This window comes from Plectropomus leopardus, chromosome 18 (assembly GCF_026936395.1).
Source record: "Plectropomus leopardus strain MGB_pleo_1.0 chromosome 18, ASM2693639v1, whole genome shotgun sequence".
Taxonomy (NCBI): Eukaryota; Metazoa; Chordata; class Actinopteri; order Perciformes; family Serranidae; genus Plectropomus; species Plectropomus leopardus.
The window spans coordinates 15,259,250-15,284,797 of record NC_142193.1 but is presented as its reverse complement, the minus strand read 5'-3'; the positions used below and the strand labels follow the sequence as shown (position 1 = coordinate 15,284,797).

The 25,548-nt window shown below is 41.1% G+C and overlaps 1 protein-coding gene across 1 annotated transcript; it reads left to right on the top strand.

Moving 5' to 3' along the window:
- Positions 1-3,582: 3,582 nt before the first annotated feature.
- metrnla (meteorin like, glial cell differentiation regulator a) lies at positions 3,583-12,091 on the top strand. The gene is made up of 4 exons (XM_042505775.2): positions 3,583-3,979; positions 6,111-6,499; positions 11,005-11,064; positions 11,192-12,091. Exons 1-4 carry the CDS (start codon positions 3,879-3,881, stop codon positions 11,503-11,505), a joined length of 864 nt encoding a protein of 287 aa, XP_042361709.2. The 5' UTR covers positions 3,583-3,878; the 3' UTR covers positions 11,506-12,091.
- Positions 12,092-25,548: the final 13,457 nt, after the last annotated feature.

Sequence of the window (25,548 nt, the reverse complement as noted above, 5' to 3'; positions counted from 1 at the left end):
CTGCTTCCTTTAGGCTGCAGAATGAGAGGAAAATAACAAACACTGACAGCCAGTGATCAAGCAACTGGAAAAACAAGAAGAGGGAAGAGACTCCCTCCTTTTGGAGAAGATAGATTTCTAGTCCTAGAAGAGATTAAGTCCTACTTATGTGATATTATAACATGTTGGTCATATATAGTCATTCTATCAAGGCTTTAAGTAAGGCTGAAACTACATATTAATTTCATGATAGTCTAATCTACTCATATTTGTTGGTTAATTGTTGAGTCTATAACATGTAAAAAATAATAGTAATAATAATAATAACAATAATAATAATAATAATCATAATAATAAGTGAATTTCCCAGAGCTCAGGGTTTTAAGATGGCATGTTTTGTCTTGTCAGCCCTTCAAAAGTCAAAATTTTCCTTTTACTATGTTGTGAAACATAGAAAAGCTGCAAATATTCAAATCTTATTGGTTTGGCTTTGATTTAAACAATCGATAGGATATCAAAATTTTTGTTTTGAGTATGCAGTAAACTCACTTGAACTTAATAAAAAAATTTGTTCATACAGATAAAAATACAATAATAAAAGCTGTGAAAAAGTGAAGTATTTGGCTGGTGCCATTGCTGTGTTGATGGCCATTATTTGTGAAGTTAGCTCCTTTAAACTCAGGTTGATTGGTGGCCATCAGTGCACGTTGAATCATGTTTTCCTAGTACAATGCAGTGAAGTGCATTTCTTGAATTCTGGCTGTTAAAATGCTGCCTGCCATTATAAATATAAATATATACTGTTCTTCTTAAGTACACCATTGATTCAGCATTGCACTCCGATAACACTGTCAGACTCAACATGGATGGTTAAACAAAAGCAGCCAAAATACCCAATATCTTGGATGTGTAAAGAGACCATAAAGTGTTGCATAAAGCCAAAAAAGTTCATTTCCAAGTATAAAATTACCTGGATTTTCTGCATTAATGTGCCTGTCAGCTCAGTCTTGTGCTCACATGAGTGGCAGTTAATTTCTCATGATTTGGCTGTTAGTGAATTTTACAACCTTTAGGATGTAATAATGAAAATAAGGGCTACTTAACTGTTCATACCAACTACTGTACATAATGATGGGCAAGCCAAAATATTCTGGCTGCTGCCATCTTGCACTGGTGGTGACTCCATGTGGAGACAGAGTCCGCACAATATCAAATCCTCGCCATATGATCAATTATGAGCAGGGCCATTGATCGCACGGTGATTGACACACAGGCCTACAGCTATCAGTCATGTCACACGCCCTTTTATTTACATTAAATAACTCGTTATAACCACTTAGTTATAACTTATCAGAAAAACAAACACTTGAACATACAGCGGCGTGATAAGAACTACCAAGAGAGAAACCATCTTTAGAAAAAATGTATTTGAAGTCTGCTTTTTTTTAGTTTATCCTATATCCAATCCGCTATCATGGAGAAGACGGGGTTTATGACCTATACTGCAGCCAGCCATCAGGGGACGAGCAAGCTGTTCTGGCTTCACTTATGGGGAGCCATCATGTCGTCCATCATTTTAGATTGAGGAGTCATAAACAGCTTTATACAGTTTTTGCCCTTTAATTACAAGTTCCCCTATAATTAAGAATATACCAGGGAAATTGTGTAATTCACAGACATAACTGAGAAACTCTTACAGGTGTAGCTTTAGTGTAACAGTGCAGGTGTCATCATGACGGCTCCTCAGACATCATGTTTGAACACGCCTGTTACTTTATCAAGAGGTTGTCAGACCGCCTGCAATATAACAAGGCTCATACAGAAACCAGACTTCTAATCCACTGACAAGATTACACAAACGATACCAAAAAGTTTCTCAATGTGAAGTCTGGAAGATGGCTAGAGGTTGAGCAATTTTATCAGAGAAGGAGAATCAAATCAAAAATGTATCTACATATGTATCTGAGGTTTGTGGGGCTCTTTGGTGGCATGTGACCCATGTTTGGACATGTACCCTGCGTGTCAGGTCAGTGATACAGACATGTCATTCACCAACCTATCTAAAGTCCTCAGAAGCCAGAGAGGAAAAGTAGCAGTTACAAACAGCTCTGGTTTTCCTCGTCAGACAGGTTTCTTTCCCAAGCCAAACACCGTCCACACATAAAATATCTTGTTTCATAAGGAAACGTAACCCAGGATACAAGACTTGAGTGATGAGTAGTTTATGTTTACAGATGCACCCAGTGGTTAACGGACCCCGCCACTCTACAAGTCCCTGCAGCTTTTGTTGCACTTGGAAACAGAGCTTAAGCATAAAACTCAGGAGTGTGGTTGGGACTTGTGTGTCATAAAGTTAAGGATCTATTGTTAAGGGATTAATGATGATTATTATTTTCATTGGATGTTCTGACATGACTCTTTGACCTGAGAGCTGTCTGGAATGCTCAATGTGGTTTTTCAGTCTCCCACTCATCTTATAAATGAACTATAGCAGAATAAATTTAATTCTCTGAGCCACTGTGACATTATTCAGATGTTATTCTAGAGTCACCATTATTTCACTTAAAAACAATATGGAAAGTTGTGTTTACTTGACCAATACTTAGGACTTTCATTCATTTATGCCTTGATGTGGCCAATATTTGCCGATGTTTGTGGGGCTGTTCAACCAGAGCCCCAAACCATGATTTCCAATTTCAGTCGTTTCTTCTCTCCAGCTTAGAAATCCTCTGAACATAAATAAACGAACCAATATGCTCCAAGATGGTAAATTAACTTTCGACAGCATCTGTGGCATGTCTTGATCCATGTTTCTCATGCATCATTCAAACATAACAAATAACTGAATCAACACTACATAAATCTGTGGTGGTTATCAGGGTTACTGACAATAACACACAAGGGTTCCAACACATTTTACCGATGAATTTTCAAACTTTTCCATAACTTCTCCATTAGGATTGAGTAAAATACTTGGATGAAACAAGTATCTTGTATGGATACTGATTTTTTTTACATGTAGGCCCACAAGTATCAGCCAAGTAAAATGTGTCAATATCCATTCTCCTGATGAAGGAAAGTCTTCGACTGAGTAGCTGTAAAATTGGAATTTTCTAATGAAATTACTTGAATTTGTTTTAATGTGATAGTGTGATCACAAAACAAATAGGCTATTCTTGTGGGTTAACAAGTAGAATAAAAGACAATAAATAATACATAGTTGACACAGTTCGTATATTGCCTACATAACTGTCATAATCAGGCCGCAAAGACAATACAAAAACCAGACAAGCAACCATGACAACCAGTCGTTTTTGTATAGGCAATGAATAATCTGTTAAACTTTCTTTTAGCATTTGAACTCATGCAGCTGTATTGTTTGTCACGTATGTTTTCTGTATAAAATCATTAAAACGATAAAAAAAAAACAACTTTTTTCTTTCAACAATGCATTACAGAGTACAAAAGTGATCTTGGTCTACAACTTTAACCAATTTTCTGCACAATAAACAAACTCTAATGCTACACACGCACGTTTTCATACTGAGAAGCTCGGATGTCGGAGCCTGGGCTGAGCACCTGAAGGCACCACCCGTGATAAACTGCTGTGGATGGGGTGTGACGTGGAGAGCAATCAGGGCTGCAGGAGCGGAGTCGGAGCTGAACTCACTCCTCAGTTTTCCCGGAGGGCTGTCGGTGCTGGATGCCACAGAGCCAGTCTGAATTGGCGCCGTCACCGAACTGAGCTTCTCGAGAGTCAGAGGGCAATTCCCGGGGAGCAGCACGGAGCAGCACGGAGCGGACCGGGGGCACATGGAAACGAAATGTCGCTGGAAACACGGCGGAGGACTTCTTCATAGTTTCACTCGAGAGGAGGCGAAGTGAGCCGCGAGATAAACATGCTCACCCCGATGCTGGCCTCCTTGCTGCTGCCTCTTCTCCTTCTCTGTCGGATTTCTTTTTGCCAATATTCAAGCGACCAGTGCAGCTGGAAGGGCAGGTGAGGATTACGAACCTGTTTATTAAATTTTAAGTTAAATACGTGATTATAAAAAGAGTTTAAAGTGAGCTGCAGCGACCTGAAGTTCAAGAAACCGAAACTCGGGCTTAAATCGCGGCTATGTGAAATAATGCAGCAGACTTTAACGAAAAATAGCCATAAATTAAGACAAACTACAAATACAGAACGAATGGCTGCCCTCGGCTTATAGAGGAAATAATTTGGGGATGTAAAAGGACATGTAAAGTATGTAAGACACTTGAGTTTTGGTCTGGGTGGTGCTGAATTTATGAATGACTAATCGACAGCGTTATTACTCTCTTTTGAGATCACTATCATGACTTACTTGGGAGTATAACAATAGTGCATAATGACATATTAACCCTTTGAAATCTGGGACGACGTTAAGTGTCAAATGCAGCGTTCAGACGCCTTTCACATGCATTTAATCATGAACAAATTGGTCTGATTTCTTTACAAGAAATAAGGAAAATGTGACAAGAAAATTACTTGTGTATAACTTTAAAAAAGGGAGAAATTCTTTTACGTTATTAATTATTTAAAAATATGGGAAAGTGTCCAAAAACTATACTTTTAGATTTTGTATTATTATAATTAATTATTTTATTTTATTTATTATTATTTTATCATTGATATTTTGATTTCATCATTGATTAATTATTTACTTTTTAAATTTATTTTACTCTTTTTTTATATCATTTTTCTTTCTTGTTTTTACCCTTCTCTCTCTCTCTCTCTCTCTCTCTCTCTCTCTCGTTGTTAAATTTCAGGTAGCTTTCTTGTAACTCTTGTAACCTGTAACCACTGTACAGGTCTCAAGGGGTTAAAATATTATTCTGATGTAAGTAATTTAACATTAGTTCATGCTTTTGTTTAAGAGTTAACATTCCAAACTGCAACAGACTGAAATATTTAGAGGATTACATGTTCAGATCTCCAAAGAGCCTTTAAGTATTTTGTTTATATAGATTGAAAAACCTCAGGCAGCATATACTGGAAAATTTCACCTCCCATCAAACATCTGCTGAAATCTGTTTTGCACTTGAGAGGCTGTGCCTCAAATAGTGTGGTTTTGTTTTTCATCCTCTAGTCAGGAGGGGTAGGCGATATTCAGCACTTTGAGCCCTTAACCAATAATCTGTTGTTCATTAGTGCGACTCTTGACTAATCTCCTTTAATTGCATGCAGAAGTGATGAAGTTAGAAAGGACTTAATTAGAGGCGTACTGAGGAGAGCCTGGTTATGGAGCTTCAGCTGCATATGCTCAGCATGTGCCATGGGTTACTTAAGATCTATTGCAAATTTGAATTTCAGCATCTCATTTTCAGGAAACTGGGCGTTTCTCCCCCAGAGTCAAACCGCTAGCTTGGCATGTGCATGCTGGTGGACTGCTGATGGCTTCCTGCCTCTGGCTTTGCCACAGAATGACTGACAGACTGAAGTTTTCAAACCCTGACCAGGCATTAAGTTCTGGAGGGAGTCATTTGGTCATGCTGGCGCCAGAGTCCGAAGTGCTGCCCGGACAAGTCTCTTCCAGTCTCTTTGGTGGCTTGAAAGCAAGGGGAGGTTCAGTGCGTGACCTGCATTTGCACTTGCATGCAGCAGGCCCAGCTACTGTTGCTGCCGTTGTCTGCCCAGAAGCCCCTGTGTCCCTCCATTCATCCATTTCTGCCTCCAAACTCTTCCCAAAGGCAGCCTGCCAGTCGTGCATTTTGCCAAAGCTCTGGGAGGAACAATGCGGTATGGGTGAGAGTGTGTGTTGGAGCTGAGGTCATTTTGGCTGCTCCGGCTCGTGACTGGTCATGCAGCCAGTCTTGCGCACAGACGGCCATTAATGCTTCACGAGGAATGTGGTCTAATGTCCTTACAGTCTGCCAGAGGTCTTCACCCTGGTCAGTTAACTCAGGCTATAAACGACCAGAAAATCATTTTCAGAGCGCCGAATAATCCCTTTATGCTGAATTAAAGAAAAACAACATTGAAACACAACTCCACAAAGATAAATTCTTGTTTCTTTTTTTGTAGCTGTACACACTTTCAGAAATTCCTACCACTGCCTGCCACTTTGAGTCTTGAGTACTTGCTTATACTTTTCTTTATTTTCTTCCAGCGGTCTGACACATGAAGGCCACGCCAGGGACGTGGAGCAGGTGTACCTACGTTGCTCCCAAGGCTTCCTGGAGTGGCTGTATCCCACGGGGGCCATCATCGTCAACCTCCGACCCAACACGGTCTCCCCCGCCGCCGCACGGCTCTCCGTCTGCATCAAACCCTACGCAGACTCCAGTGGCACCAACATCTACCTGGACCGTAATGGCAAGCTGCGGTTACTGCTGCGTGAACAGGACCAAGCTCAAAGCAAGGTGCATTGCTTCAGTATCCAGGAGGGGGCGCTCTTCATCGAGGCTGTCCCGCACATGGACATCAGCAGACGGATCACGGCGTTCCAGTATGAGCTGGTCAGCGACAGGCTGGGACCAGAGGCACACTCAGTGGGTGGTAAGATACAGCTCTATTATGACACTTTTACAGCACAGTATTAATGGTAAACTTGAAGATAAATTAATTTCGTCTGAAGTTTCCTTTAAAAGGGGCGATTTAGAGAAAATCATATAATTTTTACAGAATACTCGGGGTTAGGAAGGAATTGATACAGCAGAATTGCAATATTTTTGTGTGCCAATATCGTATTGATACACAAAAATGGCAAGTATCTTTTTTTTATTATAAAAGTTATTAATATTACATTTACAAATAAAACTTTTGTTAGCTGTTTAGAATAATAAAATCAGTAGCTTTTACAGTACACTAGATACAATCTACAGCAATAAAAATCTCTGAAGTGGGATGAACAGACTGAAAACTTTATCTTATTAGATAAATCAGACTGTTAAGAACTTTTTTCTTTCGGGATGTCATTATGTTATAGCAATACCCAGCATATTGCAAAATGTTCAAAATCACAGTAGTTTTGCATTGTGACTTAAATATTATGATCATATTATATCATGGGGCCTCTGTTGATTCTCACCCCGACCAATTTTATATTGGGACAGATGTGTGGGTTAATGCTTTCCTAAAATGTATGGTTTTTGAAAAATAATCATCAGTAATCTGGATAAAAAGTGGGTAAAAGAGAATAATAAAACAGCATGAACAGTCTGGTTAGTTTAGAAAATTTAAACACTTTACTGTAATTCGGAGATAACCAGGAAAAGGCAACACTTAGGATAACCAAAATCTAAGCCGATATCTAGTGATACTGATACACTATTGACATATTGCCCAGCCCTAATTATAAAGGTCTGCAGACTCACTTCTTATTGATTCCCTCTAGGCCTGGCTTCCTTTGTGCTTTGTCGCTGTGGTGTGTGCTGTGCACTAAATGCAGCCATCTACTGGTGGAAACTTTTATTAAGTTGGACTCTAATAGTTGGAAACTCAACATTTGCTCCAGCACTCTGCTGATACTGAAGCCAAAGTCTATTTTTCTGGTAGCATTGTCTGTACATTTTGGTTTTGGGGGGAATAAATTTCTTGTCAAAATCAAACTCTCGCTGTGAGTATCAAGACGTCAAAATCCCGAGCCTTTAAGTCTTTATGGAGCTTTTTTAGGATGAAGTGTTCAGCTCGTTTCACAAGCATTCACGCTTGATTTGACTTGGCCCTAAGCTGTAATTGTTTTTTTTGTGTGTGTGTGTGTGTGTGTGGAGAGGCGCAGCCAAACAGGGGGCCTCCATTGAAAAACAGCCGTCTATTTTCACGCCGCGTACCTGCCAAACCTGCACAGTTTCAAGCTGCGCAACTGTGCGAGCAACTGTGTTTTTTTTCTCCGCCTGAAGCAAAATATGAGCGGTATCGAGCCCACATCTGTTTTTACGGCTCTCTGTGCTCACATATCCACATCCTGCGTCATTATCTGGCACAGCGGAGAGGGTTAAATGCAGAGAGCGTGGAGTTGTTTTGGCCACATTCGTGTGCTGCGCTCGGCTCTGCAGTATAATCTGGTCGTGTGATGTGGCCTGAGATAGCACTGGGATGATTCACAAAGACAGTGGTCTCGTGTCATTTGAAGCCCAGACTGGTGGATTGATTGCTGCTTCGTGTCCTCTCATCTTCTTTTTTTTTCCCTGTCTCTTCCCTTCTTTCCTCTCCTCTCTGACCCACTGTGCTGGGATTGAGTTGCTCACCGTCAAGCTGGAATGTATCTCCAACCAGATGTTGGGAGGAACTTTACGGAGCATATAGGCTTATTTTTCCCCGCACTCCTCCTTTTCTTGCTGTCACTCCCTCAGCCTCCCTTTCAGCTCACTTAAATTACTCCTTTTTCTCTCTATTTCCTACCTACTTAATTTCTTTCTTGTCTATTTATCATTCTAGTATTTTCCTTCTTCATTCCTCTCCCCTTCATATATCTTCCCCCTCTCTCTTCCTGGCTGTTTGAAGTGGTTTTCGTCTGTGCCGAGCAGTATTAGTGAGTTGTGCTCCATTACAGTGGAATGCATCTGGGCCCAGATGTTGCAGGGACACCATATCGTGCCCCTCCACCCCTCCTTTAACCACGCGTCCCATCCCTCATCCCTCTCTTCTCCTGTGAAGTGGTTCTGATCAGAGTGGCGCTGCATGTGCACGTGCCAGAGAGAGATGCTGACTCGGCTCTTAGCCCATTCCTGTGGTTCTGTTTCATGTCTGACATGTGAGCCCCGCTCGGCTCTGCTTTGGAGGAAAGAAAAAACACGCCTGGGTTTAGGCCTCGGCTCTGGGCTGCTCTGTCTGATGTGATGGCAGCACGCAGGCTCACTTCAAAGGGCCTTTGCACTCTGCTCTGGGCGAGGTCGGCCGCTCTGAAGTCCCCCGGCTCTCCAGCTGTTCTTAAGCCGTCCGAGTTTGTGGCTGTTTGACCTCTGATCCCTCTGGTAATGCGGCAGCGCCTCGTGTTGCTACACACGCTGACCTAAGACATGCTCACCCCTCACCCCCATACTCTCAACTTCAGACAAGCCAGCTAAAATTAAGCTCCTACAGATGACTGGGGGCACACATCTCTGTTTTTGGACTGAATTCGGGGTAATGGTCTGCGTCTTTTTCTCCATTTCTGAAACCAGATTAAGTTTCAGATTTATGACCAGTCTGTGTAATCTAGGGTGGTTTCCAATGCACAAAACCCACCTGATTTAAGCATTTTAATCATTCTTTCTGTAATTTAATGGATGGACACCCACTGCTGCCCCACCCTCAGCCCTTTGCTGACTCGACACCCTTCCCTCTCCCCACCTGCCCCCGTGTGCCCCTCTGCCGCAAAGGAAAACCACAGCAGATCTAAGGCTAATAAAGGCGTTTTGGTCAGGCCAGCCACAGGACCACCTGAGTCAACTAATCATTGACTTGACTGCTCTCATTTAGGGCCCTTTCTCCTGCTATAAAACACTCTGAAGGCGGGCCAGCTGAGTTGCTGGTCTGCAGCCATCAGTCAGAGGTGAAATGTAGCCTGGGGCAGGCTTTAAAAATTCTGGTTATTTCACTTTTTTTAGACCCAATAATTTGCCCTCCACTTATGAGAGCATGCCCTCATAAGGCCTGCTTTTATGGGTCAAGAAAAGATATGGTAAAGTGGGATGGCTTTGTTTTCTAATCTGCCTCCTTTCTTAAGTCCTTTGTTAAAAACAACAACAAACAAACAAGAGTTCCTGAGGATCCTTAAAAACTCTTAAAAGGCATGAATTCATTAATCAATCTATCAAATGTCTTGGTGGTCATGGTGAGATATCGGAAGATTTGTTTCTGACATAGTATGTTAAATCTACATCTATCTAAAAAAAAAAACCTCTTGCTTGCAAAACATCAGGTGCTGTGAAAGTGAAACTTAACCAGTCTTTGTGCTGAGTCTAAAAGTTTGCTTTCACTCACAAGCTGCTTGTCCTCTCATCTATCAATCCGATCAGATCAACTGATCAAGTATCCGCCCTGTGACTCAAAACTCCTCTGACAATTGCTGAAGTAAAACAAAATTGCCTGCATTGCAAAACTGCGCAGGGAAGTGCAAATTCAATGAAAAGTGGCTATTAAACCAAGATTTTGTGGCCTAGCTCTAACCAGTACAAGGCATAATCATGAGGCACTTTGTATAAATGTTTTTCAAACTCCATACAATGGTAATAAGGAAGTGAAATCCCACATGCAGAATGAGAAACACACAAAATAGCCTCAAAAATGGTCAGTAAACATCAGGTATTTCCTAGATACCCTTGTCTGCACCACAAAACAAAAAACATTTTACAGTAAACATTTGTGCCAAATTGCCTTTAAACCTAAGTAATTAACATCGGGTCATGTTTTTTTCAGTTGTGGTTATTTGTAAATTGAATTTCATTCAAAATGGCATTTAAAAAGCATATAAAGTCTTAACTTGCCTTTAGCTGTAGGAGCCCTGACTCTTCTAGATGTTATAGTTGAGACTGTGCTCACAGTTTCAGTCTCAGTAGGCCTGCTGAAGTGCTAACAGATCTCGGGTCAGAGATGCAGCCTTTCCTCGTGCCTGCACTCTCCTTATCCTTTTCATCTGGTCCCTGTTTGTCATGGAGTGTCAAGGGGTTCCTCTCGAGGCAGTGAAGCAAACAGCCCCCTCGAGCATTAAAAACTCGACGACTGTGATCAACTTTTTTTCCTTTTTCTTTACCATTAGCAGCATGCTCTGCTCTGTTTGGTGTTCAAACAAGAAGCTCACGACAGCTGAACCCAGATCTGCTGTCTTTGTAAATAAATAATAATCTGTGGGGAAAGAAATGACCGTGACCCTAACTGTACGTGTGTGTGTGTTTGAGGAACACACTCCTGGCCCAACCACAGTTGTGTGTTTGTGTAAGTGGTACTTAACTGGGAAATTTGTGGACCCGTTGGAGATTTTTATCATGCTGCAAGAGTGTAGGTGCCAAAGAAATAGCAGACTTTTCCTGTTTCTGTTGCTCTACCAAACTCATCCGCCTTCTCTCTTTATTTCCATTCAGCACCCTGTCAGCCCTGCAGCGACACTGAGATGCTTCTAGCAGTCTGCACCAACGACTTTGGTAAGAATCACAGCCTTCCTGCTGCTGTATGGTGTGCAGAAATGTCCAATGAAAACACCATTATGTGTAGCATGAAATACAGCCATTACCAGCATCTAAATCTTGCCTTCCTGTTTGGTGTTTTCAGTGGCGCGAGGCAGTATTAAGAAAGTGGAGCAGGAGGAGGAGCACTCGTCTGTCAGTGTGGAGATCAGCCACCTCTACAGACAGAAGATCCAGGTCTTTGTATCTGGGGGTGTGAGAGTACGGAGGTGGACTGGTCACATTAAGATGCCCCTGCAGTGTGGGGTGAAGTCTGGGGAGGGCGAGTTCCTCTTCAGTGGGACAGTGAGGTTTGGGGAGGCCTGGATGGGTTGCGCCCCACGCTACAAAGACTTCCTGCGGCTGTATCATGAGGCGCAGCAGCAGGGGACAAACCCCTGTCAGGTGGACACTGACTGAGTGCGTTACCTGCCCACGCTTGGAAATATGACAAGTCCTCATTGGGTGGGGAGGAGCACTGAACCAAGAGTTCATGCAAAAGAGAGACAGAGGCTGACAGACTGGCCCCGAGCCTCTGTCCTCTCCTGCTGTCTTGTGACTCTTTGGAGACAAAGACTGGAGCTCCTGAATGTTGCCAAGCAGCATGCTGGATCGACTTGGCTCTCAAAGTCGAACATGATGCAACGTGGAATGTGTCCGGACTGCCTTTCTCGCAGACAAGGAACTCCCAGGTTTAAAATGTAGCAAAACCCCCATTTGGTTTTTATTTGTATAAAATGTGAATGAACATTGTATATTTTGAAGCTCTGCCTGCTTTTGTAAAAAAAAAAAAAGTTTGATGTACAGTTTTGAAGTTATTTCTTATGACAGAAATGTATAAAGTGAAAGCCTTTTATTTTTATTTTGATTAAAAAATGATTCGCAATTTTAATGCCTGAATTCACACGTTTTTTCAGGCCGAACAATTGTAAAGGAAAAACGAACCAAAAAACAAAAAAAAGCTAAATGTTTTTTGCCATTGAGAATAAAAGCTTTTATTTCTCTGGATGAGCGTTAATGTCTGTGGTGTTTACACGTTAAAAAAATTATTAGCAAAATCTCCAGTCCCCAGATTTTTAACTTTAGCAGACCATTTTGCGGGATTTTGACTTGTGATGCAGTATGTATAAGAGAAAGTAGAGCTGCAGTGATTTATCGATTAGATTTCGACTATGAAAGGAATCGTAAACTGATTTGATAATCCACTATTTGGTTTGAGTGATTCTTTTACAGATGATAAGAGTCAAATTTTACCTTTTTATGACAAACTGAATATCTTTAGGTTGTGATAAGATGTTTGAGTACGTAAAACACGGTTTGAATTTTTTAAAAAAACATTTTCTGACATTTTATAGACCAAACAACTAATTGAGAAAATCATTGGCAGATTTATTTACAATTAAAACAATTGTTAGTCGCAGTCCTAATAGCAAGGGATTATAGATGTTGCTCAGTTGATAAAAAGAAAACTACTTGGTTATTAATTAAGCCTGAAACAACTTTTTTTTCTGTTTTATGTCATTGTAAACTAAATATTTTGGCATTTTGAACTGTTAGTTGGACAGAAACACATTTGAAAACATCTCCTTGGACTATGGGAAACTGATGGGTGCATTTAACAGTTTTTTGACATTTTATTGCAAACAATTGAATAATTTAGAAAATAACTGGCAGATTGTTGGCCCTATGCCAGTTGCCCAAATGGGTGAGTTTACTCAAGGGCCCCAGATGTGATACCCATTTTTGGCCCAAACACACTTGTTACCCAGGCACCCCTACAATAACCCACACTGGGCCCACTTGGATAAACCCACTCATGTAGGCAATTGACATGGGGTCATTATGGAACCCATTGACAATGCCTCATAGAGGCCATTTTTCAGCCCATTTACTACTTACATGGGCCCCACATAAAAATGTTGGCTGGGGATAAGCTGATTTGTTGATAAACAGAAAATTTATCAGCTATTGATTTAGGCGTATAACTACTTTTTCTGTTCTATGACATTGTAAATTAAATATTTTGGAGTTCTGGACTGTCCTTGGGCTGTGGGAAACTGATGGGTGCTTTACATTTTTTTTTCAACAATCTACTCCAAACAAATTCAGAAAATAATTGTCAGAAAAAATAGTTGGTTGCAGCATTAATCGTATTAAATCTGATTTATTTTGACACACCAACACTGTAAAGCCTAACTTGGTATTTTATATTTGGCCGTAGATGGACATTGTGGGTAATTTCAGATCAGAAATAATATTCTCAGTGGTGCTAACAGGTTCTTTTTTTCTATATTCTCCACTGGAATAAAAACGCACCCACATGTGCATTAGCCTCCTCTCCGAGGTTCACCTCAGCCTTGCGCTGGGACCGTCTGCCAGGGTACAGAGAGATTGATATCAGAGAGTTGGAGTGGATTCCTCTGCGTTGGTTCCTGTGGTGATGGGGGTGGCCGTGTGTCAAGGTCAACGTGAAAGGCCTCTTTGTTCCAGCACAGCAGCCTGGTATGAGAGAGACGACTGAAGACAGACCTGAATACAGCCCTGTGACTGGGCACGCAGCAGAAAACGGCACTCTCCAACCGCACTCCAAATTTTGATTGGCATGTACAGTCCTTCTCAGGCTTCCTGTTTAAATGAAGGCCTTTCATTTTCATCTCCTCAAATCAAACACGGAGGTTACTGGTGCCACACCACTGGATGCAACCTGTGACATAGGCCTGAGATGACATCAAGCTCATGGCCAAGGCTCTTTCTGTCTGCCTTTTCACTTAAATCGGAAATGCACCTAGAGTGTCTTTTACTAATTTGCCCTACATAGACAATTGGTTTTCCAGACAGCACTGCGCATTGAGTTGAATGTCAGAATTCCAGCTGAAAGCCAGTGGTCACTGAATTGCTCACTGGGAAATGCAAACAGAGTTTCCATGGTAACGATGCCTTACTGTGAACCTTTTTGCTCTGGCTTTAAGACCAGGAGCCTCGGAGGAGGAGGAGGAGGAAGAAGAGGAGGGCCAGTGGGCATTACTTGGCTGGTGAGTTCTTTTCTGGTCCAGCTGTCCTGGTTGTCAGACCTCCCTCTCTCCTTCCGCTCTGGACAGCCAGGCTTGCTCTTGTACCATGTTGCCACCAACAGCTGCTCCTAACAGATACACCAAGTCTTCAGGTGACCCCTGCAACATAATCAATACCTGCATCGCAACCACATTAATTCATTTTTTAAACAAAAATGGAAAACATTTGATCCAGCTTCTCAAATGGTAACATTTTATAACATTTCCTTGAACTGTAGGAAACTGTGATGTACATTTTTCGCTGTTTTCAAGCTATTGTCATTGATACAGCACTTTCTTTCTGTGTTTAAAAGTTGACTCGTGCATTCATTTCAGGGTTTCTCAAATAAAAACGCTCATTCAGCCATCAGCAAAATGCAGGGACAAAAAAGATTTGAGTACTAATGTAATAATAATAACTGAAAGTGTGTTATTGTCAGCAGATGTTCCCATTTGGCAAAATAGCCAAAAGTACTACCTCTTCAGATAATAAATAAATAAATAAATAAATAATAATATTTACGTAACTTTATATAAACAATAGAAGTTCACTAGAGCATATGGGAAACATTTAGTATATATACACTCAAGCATGCAAACCCCTCATAAATAAACTATTGAAATAATGGAATTTAGATTGCAATTACATCTTTTATAGATAAAGTGATGATTTCAGGGTATTGTCTGTACGCTGATGTCCAATCCTAAATCTCTATATGATCACGTGACAAGACAAAACGACTTCCTGTAGTTGATACGCAAAATCTGTCAACACTGTCAAACTGCGGACACCTAGCCGAGTCGAGCGAGCGTTCAGACACAGAAGCGGTTGCAAGGCAAGACAGGAAAGCAAGAAAAACTGCCTATGTTAGATTTTAAAAAAATATTGTTATCATTATTGTTATTATTATTATTTTACAAACAGTCGCCACCCCACGGACGAGCCCTTCGCCGTTGCCGTCAGTGCGTGTCAACAAACATGCCGCAGGTAGGTTAATGTGAGGAGCGAGCAGATAACGTTGGTCTAAAAATTATTTGTAAATTGTAAGACAAGGCAATATATTATGCAGGCTAAGTTATGTGCTACTAGTAAATTAATGTCTCTAGCAGGTATATAGCAGCCTATAAATTATTATGATAAGCAAATTAGTAGCCAAGTCGATGCTAGCTACACCTGGCATTAGCATACAGTCTATGGGCAATAGACAACCGTTACTATGGATGCACGAGGATGTTTTGCCATCTGATGTGCTGATGTATAACAATGCATTTGACCAAAAACCATATATCCACTTTTATCCCCCGCCTACTTTTAGTGATCATTAAGTCTCTTCTTTAGTGGCATTAACATCATATTATGCATACCCTTATCGCGATGGTGCACCAGCAGACGGCGACATTAAATAAAATAAAAACGTAAAATCCAAAAATTCAATGAATTTTATATTTATTAAGTGCTCAGTGTAAGACAAATAGTTTAACTAAGGCTGATGTTTTGTACATGTTCACTTTGTCAGTTATTTAAAAAAATGTTGGTTTGTGATATTGACAGATGTCAGTGTATCGGCTGATACAGATGATGTGCCAATATTATCCTGCTTCCCTAAATGTTATATTTACATATTTTGCATTGCAGGCGTTACTAGTCAGAGACAGGGTCAGAACCATTCAAATTGGTGAGTACAAGTGCCCTTTCAAGGGGATTTGGGCTGCCGGGCCCCTGTGTGAAAGGTTATTATTTTGGAGTCAGGTTGCCACCGAGCAACGGTTTCATTGTGTGTATGTATGTTTGTGGGTAAACTGATGGCGTACAGCTGTGGCTGGCCAGTTTTTAGTAGTTTTTTGTAGTTGTACTTGCATGCCCAAAAAGTCCACGGTCATTTTAGCACCAGAGTGAAATGGACAGTTCCTCTGCTCTGGGGTGCTTGCTTCCTCAATTGATCATTGGAAAAATGAACGATCGATTAATCATTATTTGAAAAAAGAAAAAAAACCTAAATTTTGCCTTTTTCAAACTATATCAAATGCATTTTTCCTCAAAGCCCACAGCAAAATATTGCATATACTCTGAAAGTATTGCATAGCCTATCAGTTTATCGATTAGATTTCACATACAACCGACTAATCGATTGTCGATTAATTGTTATCATCCCTGTTGTTGCCATGTTTCAGAACTTTGAATGTCAAAGCACTGTCCACGGGTCTTATAATTTTATCTTCGACCTGTTTATTTTGCAAATACACTAACCTAGGTAACATTTCGAATGTAAAATCCCAAACACGTGACCGGTAGTTTATGAGCCTGACTGTGTGTGCATATCCAAGTCTGTGCGTGTGTGTGTGCTTGTGTGCTTCCTACCTAAGGAGCTCAAGGGCCTGTCATAATAGCTTACACCAACATTACTAACATATGCCACTGCTCCTACAATAGGTGTCACCAGGAGGACCGCATTTTGCCATGATGACACATACACACACACACACACACAATTAAAGAGTCACAAGGTGAAACAATACCAACTGTTAACTGGACATAATGGACCCGTCTTTGAATTGCAGGAAAAGCAGGATAACAAAAAAAAAAAAATTAATTTAATTCAAAAAGTGTTTATTAACACTCTCTGAATTAAATTATATTTGTTTTCCATATATGAATCACACCATCAAATTTTCTTTCTGAAGGATTTAGTTTCACTGAGTGTAGTTCAATTAATGTGACTAATCTGATATATATGCACATGCAGTCAACTGCAACTTTACAGGCAAGGTCAGATTTCATTGGAATAATTTGCCAGTTTCAAAGGACCAGACATAAATATGTGAAGCCTTTGTCAGAGTGATTCAGCCAGAAGTCACTTCATGGTCATACGGTGGCTGGAATTAAAAAAGAGAAAGAAAAAAAAAGTATGTTTGAAAACTACAGCAACAGTGACTGAGCAGAAAGACGGGTAGTGAAAGAGCAGGAGGTCCGCAGCAGTGCGAAGAGGCCTGCGAGCTCAGTGCAGTCAGTGGCTAATATTTTATGCGTCTTTGGGAAGTGCTGGAATGTGGGGAATGTGTTGACTTCACACACACGCGTGCACAGCTTCCCCCAGCGCTGCTGCCTTGATTAGCTGGAATCAATAGAGTCTCTGTGGTTTTTCTGTGTGTGTCTGTGTGTGTGTGTGTGTGTGTTAGGGTGTATGCCTGCAGTGTGCGCGTGGCCCTAACCCCAGCACACATAAACACACCGCCTCAGCAGTAAGATAGCTGCCACCCACACTCAGCCGCAGCTCACCCTGCAGCTGCAGTCCCAACACCTCCGATCTGACACTTCTGTGTTGCAGCCCTGACATGCTCACATTTCAGGTTTAAAATCTGACCTTTTCCACCAAATAATCATGTGCAATATTATTCTTTTTCTTATGGTGATACGTATTTTATTTAACAACAACCCACTTCAGTTTAGGATTGCAGGCTTCCCTCTAACTGTTTGTTTGTCAAATCACACTACTCGGGAGTCTCTGTCCTAAAATCTTACAGTAATTTCTGATTAATTTCATTTTCACCAGTTAAATAAGTCCAGTTACAAAATACTGGACACTGCATTGGATGTGGGGCCTTTTTAGTTCCTGTAAAAGCTGCTCAGCGGTGCATAAACCCAGTCCATACGCTTATAAAGTAAGCACACTGGACACTTCTTAAAAAGGGATAAAATGATTTAATTATGGGACTCTTCTTGACTTTCGCAATGTTATTGGAACAAGTGGATCAAATCCTGATAGTGAAACAAATCATTTTTTCAGAGGTTTGGATGCTAAATCAAGAAATTATCCACTTAGACACCTCTTTCACAATCTAAGCCTATGGGCAGAAGTCTGTCTGGGCCTCATGGCATCACATGATGGACATGTAATTTCACGGTTTGGCCGCTATGCAAAATTGGCTTTAAAGTCATGTTAGCAGCTCTGTGTAGGAGTAGGACAGTGATACTTTGAGCTATTTGTTAACATTAACAGGCAAATATGTGGTTAGGATTAGGTAAAAAAAGTCACAGATGGTTAGGTTTAGGCAAGAAAAGTGCATGGTAAGGTTTAGAAAAAACGTCATGGCTCAGCTCTACATTCATACGGGAAGCAAACACCAGGCTCCCAGGTGAAAGTCTGGAGTTTGATTATGTCTGCCCCTCTTGAATGCCTGCCATATAGAGGCCTTCTAGCTCCTTATATCGCTTTGTCACTGGCATCATTTCAACCTGATGCCGTCCAGAGGTGTATCGTACAGCTGCGACAGGTTCCGTACAGCCATGTTAACAACTGACACCGCCTGTTCATGTATGTTATTGCCATGTCAGGAGCCCTCCAGCCGACCGGCAGCATATCATAAGGCTGTGACAGGATCCATCCGGCTGTGTTACAAAGTGACAACGCCCATGAAATGTGGCTTTTGGCTTTGGTATCTTACGCTGAAATCACTGGCAAAGCGGTGGTATTTGACAACTTCAGAATGAGAACAGGCTGGCCGTCCCCTGGGTGCTCCGAGTGTCATCTACAACATCTTTCCCAATTCATTGTCTGTGGAGCAGCTCCAGACTTTATACTGTGCAACATCACAAATTTGTGTTTTAGCCCTTTAGTTTTTGGACTTGAAAGAAAGTTGTTAATGTTGACAAATAATTTTGCACCACAGGAATAACACATGAATTTTGACATTGTTTGTACTTCCTCTTTTGAACTCCTTTAAATAAAAGTGGAACACCAACTGACAGATGCCATATAGGCATTTTTTATTTTGATTGAACAATAAATGTAAAAGTATTGTCACAATCTCATGTATGCGATTCCCAGATAGTGATGAGCACATCAGAGAGCGAGGGTCAACAAGCCAATAAGGCCCCTCACAGAATGCTCATTAATCCCCAGTGGGTCATGAGTTTCCCACTCATGAAATGCCTTGCAGCCGCCTCTGTCGCCCTGCCTCTTGCACTGCAATGGTATGGCAGGATTAAAGACGCGGGTGTTGGGTGTCTCTCGCAAAAAGTGATTGCGGGGTCACAGCATGGACTTGCATGTCTAAATATCAGGTATCAAAGGGGATCTGGGAATTGTGTGCTCTGGCTGAGTAAATGGGTAGTGTGCATGAAGCAGACCAGGCACTGTCTTCATCAGATGGTTTGGAGATCAGGGTTGCTTTGGCAGAAAACTTGGGATCACATCCAGTCAGGAACATACAGTAGCAACAGCCAAAGTCTGCTGATGAAACTACTCCCCATGCATGTAATAGAAAGCTCCACTCTGCTGAGCTTTATCATGCAAATTCCTCTTTCTTGGCTGATGTCTGTATTATAAATAATTATTTCTGGTTGTGAATGGTGATTTGCTGCTGCAGTCTGCTCCTACAAGACTGTCTCCTTCTTCCTTTTGTCCCCTCATCGTCCTCTTTTCTTAATGGATGAATGTGCGCGGCTGCTGTCGGCTCACATGGCTCCCAGAGGCCACGTCGGGGTGCCCTGTTCGTTCAGTAAACACGCCAATGTCCTCCGGAGTGGGGGGTCCTGCTGCACAGAGCCACTGGGAGCCCCCCGATGCTCAGCAGCCCAATAACTGAGCAGAGCAGAATTTGGCTCTGTGGACGTCAAGCAAACACACTGCAAATGGCACTTTTATTTACTTGCCTTCACGTCCCCGCCCCCAACAGCCTTCATTTACTGGGATCCGCAGTGCCATTTCCAGGAGCCCCATGGCAACAGTCGGCCTTGTCAACGGGGGGACAACTTTCTCATGATGTCACCATGTCATGGTTATTGGTCTGTTGCAAAGAGATGAAGCTCTGAGATGTAAGGATCCCAATGAAACTGATATTTTCTTTTTACAAACACATTAATTTTGGATTTTGGCATAAAGGCCTGACCTTGAACTGTGGTAGTAAAGACATGGATTTTTATTTATTGTTTTAAAGATTATGATTTTCGGCTTTTATTGCCTTTAATGGACAGGACACTTAAGCGTTAAAGGGAAGGGGGGGGGGCATGCAGCAAAGGGTCGAGGCCGGAATCGAACCCACGGCTGCTGCGGCGAGGATACATCCTCTGTATATGAGGCGTCACTACATACCAAAATAGATACATCCATGTCAAATCAGCATCACTGCCCTCATACTTGAATGTATCCTCTGTGTTGGCATAGATACATATAAGAAATGGCACTAGAGTTAAAATTTGACACAAAAACAAATTAGGTAATGGTAGAGGAGGTCGTAACATTGTACCTTTAATCAGAGGCAGTGTTGTAGACGGCAGTGAGGACATTAAATACATTGCAACATGTGGAGGGAGAATCCTTTTAACTTTTTCACAATATATTATATATTACAAATTAGTTGCAGCATCATTACGGTCCTATCTCCTGGAGTACGCTACACTGCCTCCATGATCTCCAGTGGTACTGCTTCGTTTCATCAGTATCCATAAGATTTCAGAAAAGGTGCGCAAAGATGGACGAAATGAACACAGAGTACTGACAGAAGGCTTTACCCATCTCTGTCTCAGTATGTAACGTTGAGCCCTAAAAGACAACTAGCTCTTCACTCCACCTTCGAGTCTGGCAGCTATAAACACTTTTGTAAACACATTGTACAAACTGATTTCCCAGCATGACCCAACCCTAAGTGATTCAGTGCGTTGTGGACGGACCATCACAGAAATGTTCACTGATCACAATAACAAAAGCTAGTTTCATCACCAGAGCTCTCTTGACTTAATCTTGGCTTTGAATGAGCGTCTTGTTGCGCGCTCTATACAACCTCTCACTCATCAACGCTTGCTTCTTGTCAGTTTGTGATAATGTGATTTGCTCCGGCTCCTCTGCTCTCAGGCCTATCAGACTTAGCAGATCTGCTGTTTGCACAGTCCAATGAGCACCAGTGGCTTTGCCCTGTTGGTGGACTCTTCCCTGGCAACCAGGCCAACCCCCTCTGACCTCTGGCCTGGGTTATGGCCTTTGGATGAGAAGAGTAAAAAAAAGTTCCTGTCTAAATTCAGTCATTAGAATCTGGAGGAGGCGGGGGCGTGCCCTCTAGCCTCTAAAGGAAACACACATCTTTGGGCATTGTGGGATGACAAAGATCATCAGCCAATGGCGAGACAAGTGCAGAGCGTGATGGATTGTGTAATGGAACATGTGACGTTTGATGGATGTCTAAATGAGGAGCATAATAGCTTGTGTGATGGATAGGTAGGAAGGGAACACTTAGATTTTCACACAGGAGCGGATGTGAGTTGTTAGCCTTTGGGACGGAGAATGATGGATCGATTCCTGAGGGAGGAGGACTCGGCAAACCAAGAAATAAATAAATCGTTCTGCTGTTTAGCTTTTAGATTATTTCCGTTTTTGTTGTCAGTGGTTTCACAAATAACACAGTTTAAAGACACGAGCCAGCAACCACTATGACCAAATTTAAATATTTAAAAAATTACAGATGTTGTACTGTTACTTGAGACACTGCAAGCATACAACACAGATTATAAACTTTCTTTATGGGCAAAACTGACTCATAATTATGGGAGATTCCAACAAAATCCATACTTTTGTACCAGTGAAGACTGTGTATCATACCAGGAGCATTTTATTAAATCAACTCTTATTATTTACAGTTTGAAATGAATTCAACTACATACAGTATAATGAGGAATAAATCTGAACTCCTGTTAAAGAATCAATCATTTTGTGGCTTTTTCTTACCAAAAAAAAACAAAACATCAAGATCAATAAATCATCAATTGAGCGTGCTTCTTTAACATTGCGAGCACATTCTAAATCGAAACTCAACCCAACAACAGCATCGCCTAATTCAGGATACATCAGAGGAATTTAGGGTCTGTCACACACAGCGCAGCTCAGCACGCGACCCAGTGTTGAACAAAGATCAATCTGAATTATAACTCCTCCAATTTTTTGGTTTGGTTTAAAAAAAAACAACTTTTAATGTCTCACTGTACAATCATCAGAATAAGATATTCTGTTGAATTATTGATCCTGGGTTTAAATCACACAGGAGTTTGATAAAATCATTATCGGCTGTAAACTAGCGTGCTGAGTTCTGAGTTACGGCAACAGTTATCAAGTGGACAAGTGTTGGCAACAGCTGAATGGTCAGCTGGGAAAAGAATGGCTGAGCCCAGGGAAAGTATAGCTGTAGGGGGTCACACACACACACACACACACACACACACACACACACACACACACACACACACACACACACACACACACACACACACACAGTTGCCTGCATGCATGAAGCTGTTTCACGTATAGCTCGGCACAGGTGACAGTCAGTGACCCTTAATCAGAGTTCAGGACCCTGTAATGTTGCTAGAAACCTGCCTGCACTCCTAAAGGTCAAAGGTCAGCCTGATTAATTAGCCCTGAGTTTGTAATCCACAACTGCAAAGTGCTAAAGAAAAACTGAAGGCAAATTACAGTTTTGCTATAGGAATGTATGTGAATAAAGACTTAACAGGATATGAAGAGAATAAAAAAAAGTCATTTTTTGATAAATTAGACCACAAATATGAGAAATCACTTTAACATAAAGACTTTTTATCGCTTCCCTTCACCTTGCAGCCAGTTTCAGCCCACTTGCAGTTTTTTAACATCTTAATCTAGAGTATCGTGCTTAGAGGAAGCTGTTGTGGAGCTCTGTGCTCATGTTGCACCACAGTCACGTCAGGCTTACCCAGTTGCAGACTGAAGAGACAGGCGCTTGCTGGCATGACATAATGTGTAGATTTTGGGGGGATTATCACTGCTCTACTGTGGAATGCATAGCATGCCTGAGTGGAGAAATCAGATAGAAAGTTGCGATGAGGAGCCTCACCATGTGCTGACAGTTAGATTTTGCATCTAAAAAATGTGAGACTGCTGAGAGAAATATTTTATACGCCACCACTCCTGCTGCTGTGATTGTGGAGACAGTTGTATTATGTCTCCTCTGGATGACCTTTGCCTTGGCTGAAGAAGTAACCCTCATGATCCCATCACAGTCATCTAGGTTTAGGCTTAAAGGCTGCAATTTGTTTTTTGTAAAACTAGGGCTGTGCAGTTTGAAAGACATGAGCAATCAGCAGGCGAGGAGCGTCTCATGAAACACACTGTCAATTTGCATTATGGAAACTGTAAGATTCAATGTTTTTTGGAGCTTGAACCAGGATATCTGCTGCTATGATTTTGACCGCTATTTATTTTTTAAAGCTGATTCTAGAAAATTGCCAAACTTTGTGGAAGTACAATACTGGTGTACCAGTTTCATCCAAGATTTCAATAAGTAAAACATGAGAAACCACAGTGGGTGGAATGAAAGTCACACACACATGTGCAACATTTATTGAGTTCTTTTATATTGTTTTTCTTCAGTATTTTGTGAATAGAGATGGGTTATTTTAGCTTTTTGCATGTATGAAAAAAAATGACGGAACAATATTATTTAACTTATTTCCTTTATCCATCTGTGTAATACGTGCTGCTGATATAAGATATGACCTCTCAGGCTAATTTTTCTTAAAGAAGAAAAGTAAACACCTACAAATTTACCTGTTTGTTTTAAAAATGTCTGGTGTCAATTTATCAGATTTTTTCACATTGAAAAGCAGCTTAATGTAAACTGCTTAGAAAAACACTTTCCTTTCATAAATGGATTTTTAAAAAATGAGTTGATGGTAGTAAGAACTCAGGCGAATGTCCCAGTCAGGTTGAAAAATAAGGTTCTCGTTCAAAAGGACAGATGCTGCCCCCTGGAGGAAGACAGTCTCTTCCCACTGATGTATACTATCAGTCCTGAGACAATGACAAATTTGAGGCCAGAGTATGTCCCTCTACTTCATCACCATCATGTCTGCACCGTTGGACGGAGTTATGTACAGTATTAGCCCACAAACCAAACCCATAATAGCAGTGTAATGAGAGCACAGAAAGTACGCTTTATGTTTAAAATCTCTCTCCAATCCCCAAGAGACCGCTCATATTTCCAGCAGTGGTGAAATGTAGATTTATGCTGTAGTCATAACAAAGCCTGAACAAGACTGACACTGCATAATCAAAGGGCTGCAGCTATGATCATTTGTACTGCAGACAGGTCGTCCACACACTGATGGATGGCTTGAATCTGTCTAATGCAACACTGGATGCGTCCAACACAGTAAAGCCATGCCTACCTGCGGATATGTGAAAATAAACAAAGAGAGGAGCGATGCTGCCCTGCTGATGCAGAAAACTGACAGCTATAGTCACTGTCCCAAAGACAACAGTGACCCAGTGAGTGAGGGAAACCGTACTCTGCTTTCAGCTGAGAGTGATTTGGCAGAGTGTATACTTAAAAAGTCATCAGTGTTTCCACAGGGGTGGGTTTTCAGTGAGTGTTGGAGGATGTTTCATACCAAATTTAGAAAGAAAACAAAGTCCCAACAGATCAAGTTCAGTTCATGACGCCTGGGAAGAAATTCAGTAATAAAATAATAGTTGTTTGCCTGCGAGGGGTCTGCGAGGTTGTTTATAATAGGCCTGTGAACACTGACAACCTTTAATTTGTTTTACTGATTGCAAAAAGCATGAAAGTTGCACCACATTTTTATGATTAACTTCCAGGAACCATTTAAGTCTAATTTCATATTTGGCCCTCTACTCATGAAGTTGTTACGGTAGAAAAAAACATTTTAGTCATTTTTTAAAAACTCCTGGATGGAGGTTTTCCTTTGTGGAAGATACACTATAGAATATGGTCAGGTTCTCCATGGAAAAAGATGAACATATTGATTAACTGATTGATTGGGAACCGCCTTTAACAACAGCAAAACTATATAAAAATTTACAGTTTAGCAGTAAAGCTTACAAACTGTAATATAACTCGTGTAGTATGATCCAAGTCTCGTATATTCATGCTCAGTATTTCCCAAACACATGTAATTTTGTAAAATTCTGTCTGGCTGAAAGAGTGCATAGATTAGTTACATTTTCATCTCAGTGTCAAAGTTTGTGTTTGGGAAGTACTGACATGACTGGATATTTGAGACTTGGATTGAAGTAACTCATAGCCTTTAGGTGGCACTGCAGGCTCCGTCATGTGAAGCTGTAATCATTAACTGTAATTTACAACACAGGTTTAACCCAGGTCATACTGACCTGGGTTAAACATTGTAGTAGGGTTAAACAATGTCTTAGACATATAATTGAGATTTTATATATAATTTGCTACTGTAAAACGAGTGTTATGCCATTTTTTTCTCTTCAGGTGACTCTTGTTTGTTAGCAGCTCCTTTTCTCTTGCTTTTTGAGAAAGGAAAGGAAAGGATCAATTTGCTATTAGCAATTGAGAATGAGTCAAAGTTAAAGATTATACATGGATTGTAAATTTCAGCTTATGCGGAGAAGGGCAGGTAAGA

Excerpts from the sequence above, each read along its gene's own strand:
- metrnla (XM_042505775.2), top strand. The coding sequence starts at position 3,879 with ATGCTCACCCCGATGCTGGCCTCCTTGCTGCTGCCTCTTCTCCTTCTC. Across the intron at positions 3,980-6,110 it reads CAGTGCAGCTGGAAGGGCAG|CGGTCTGACACATGAAGGCC; the intron begins GTGAGGATTACG and ends ATTTTCTTCCAG. Across the intron at positions 6,500-11,004 it reads AGAGGCACACTCAGTGGGTG|CACCCTGTCAGCCCTGCAGC; the intron begins GTAAGATACAGC and ends ATTTCCATTCAG.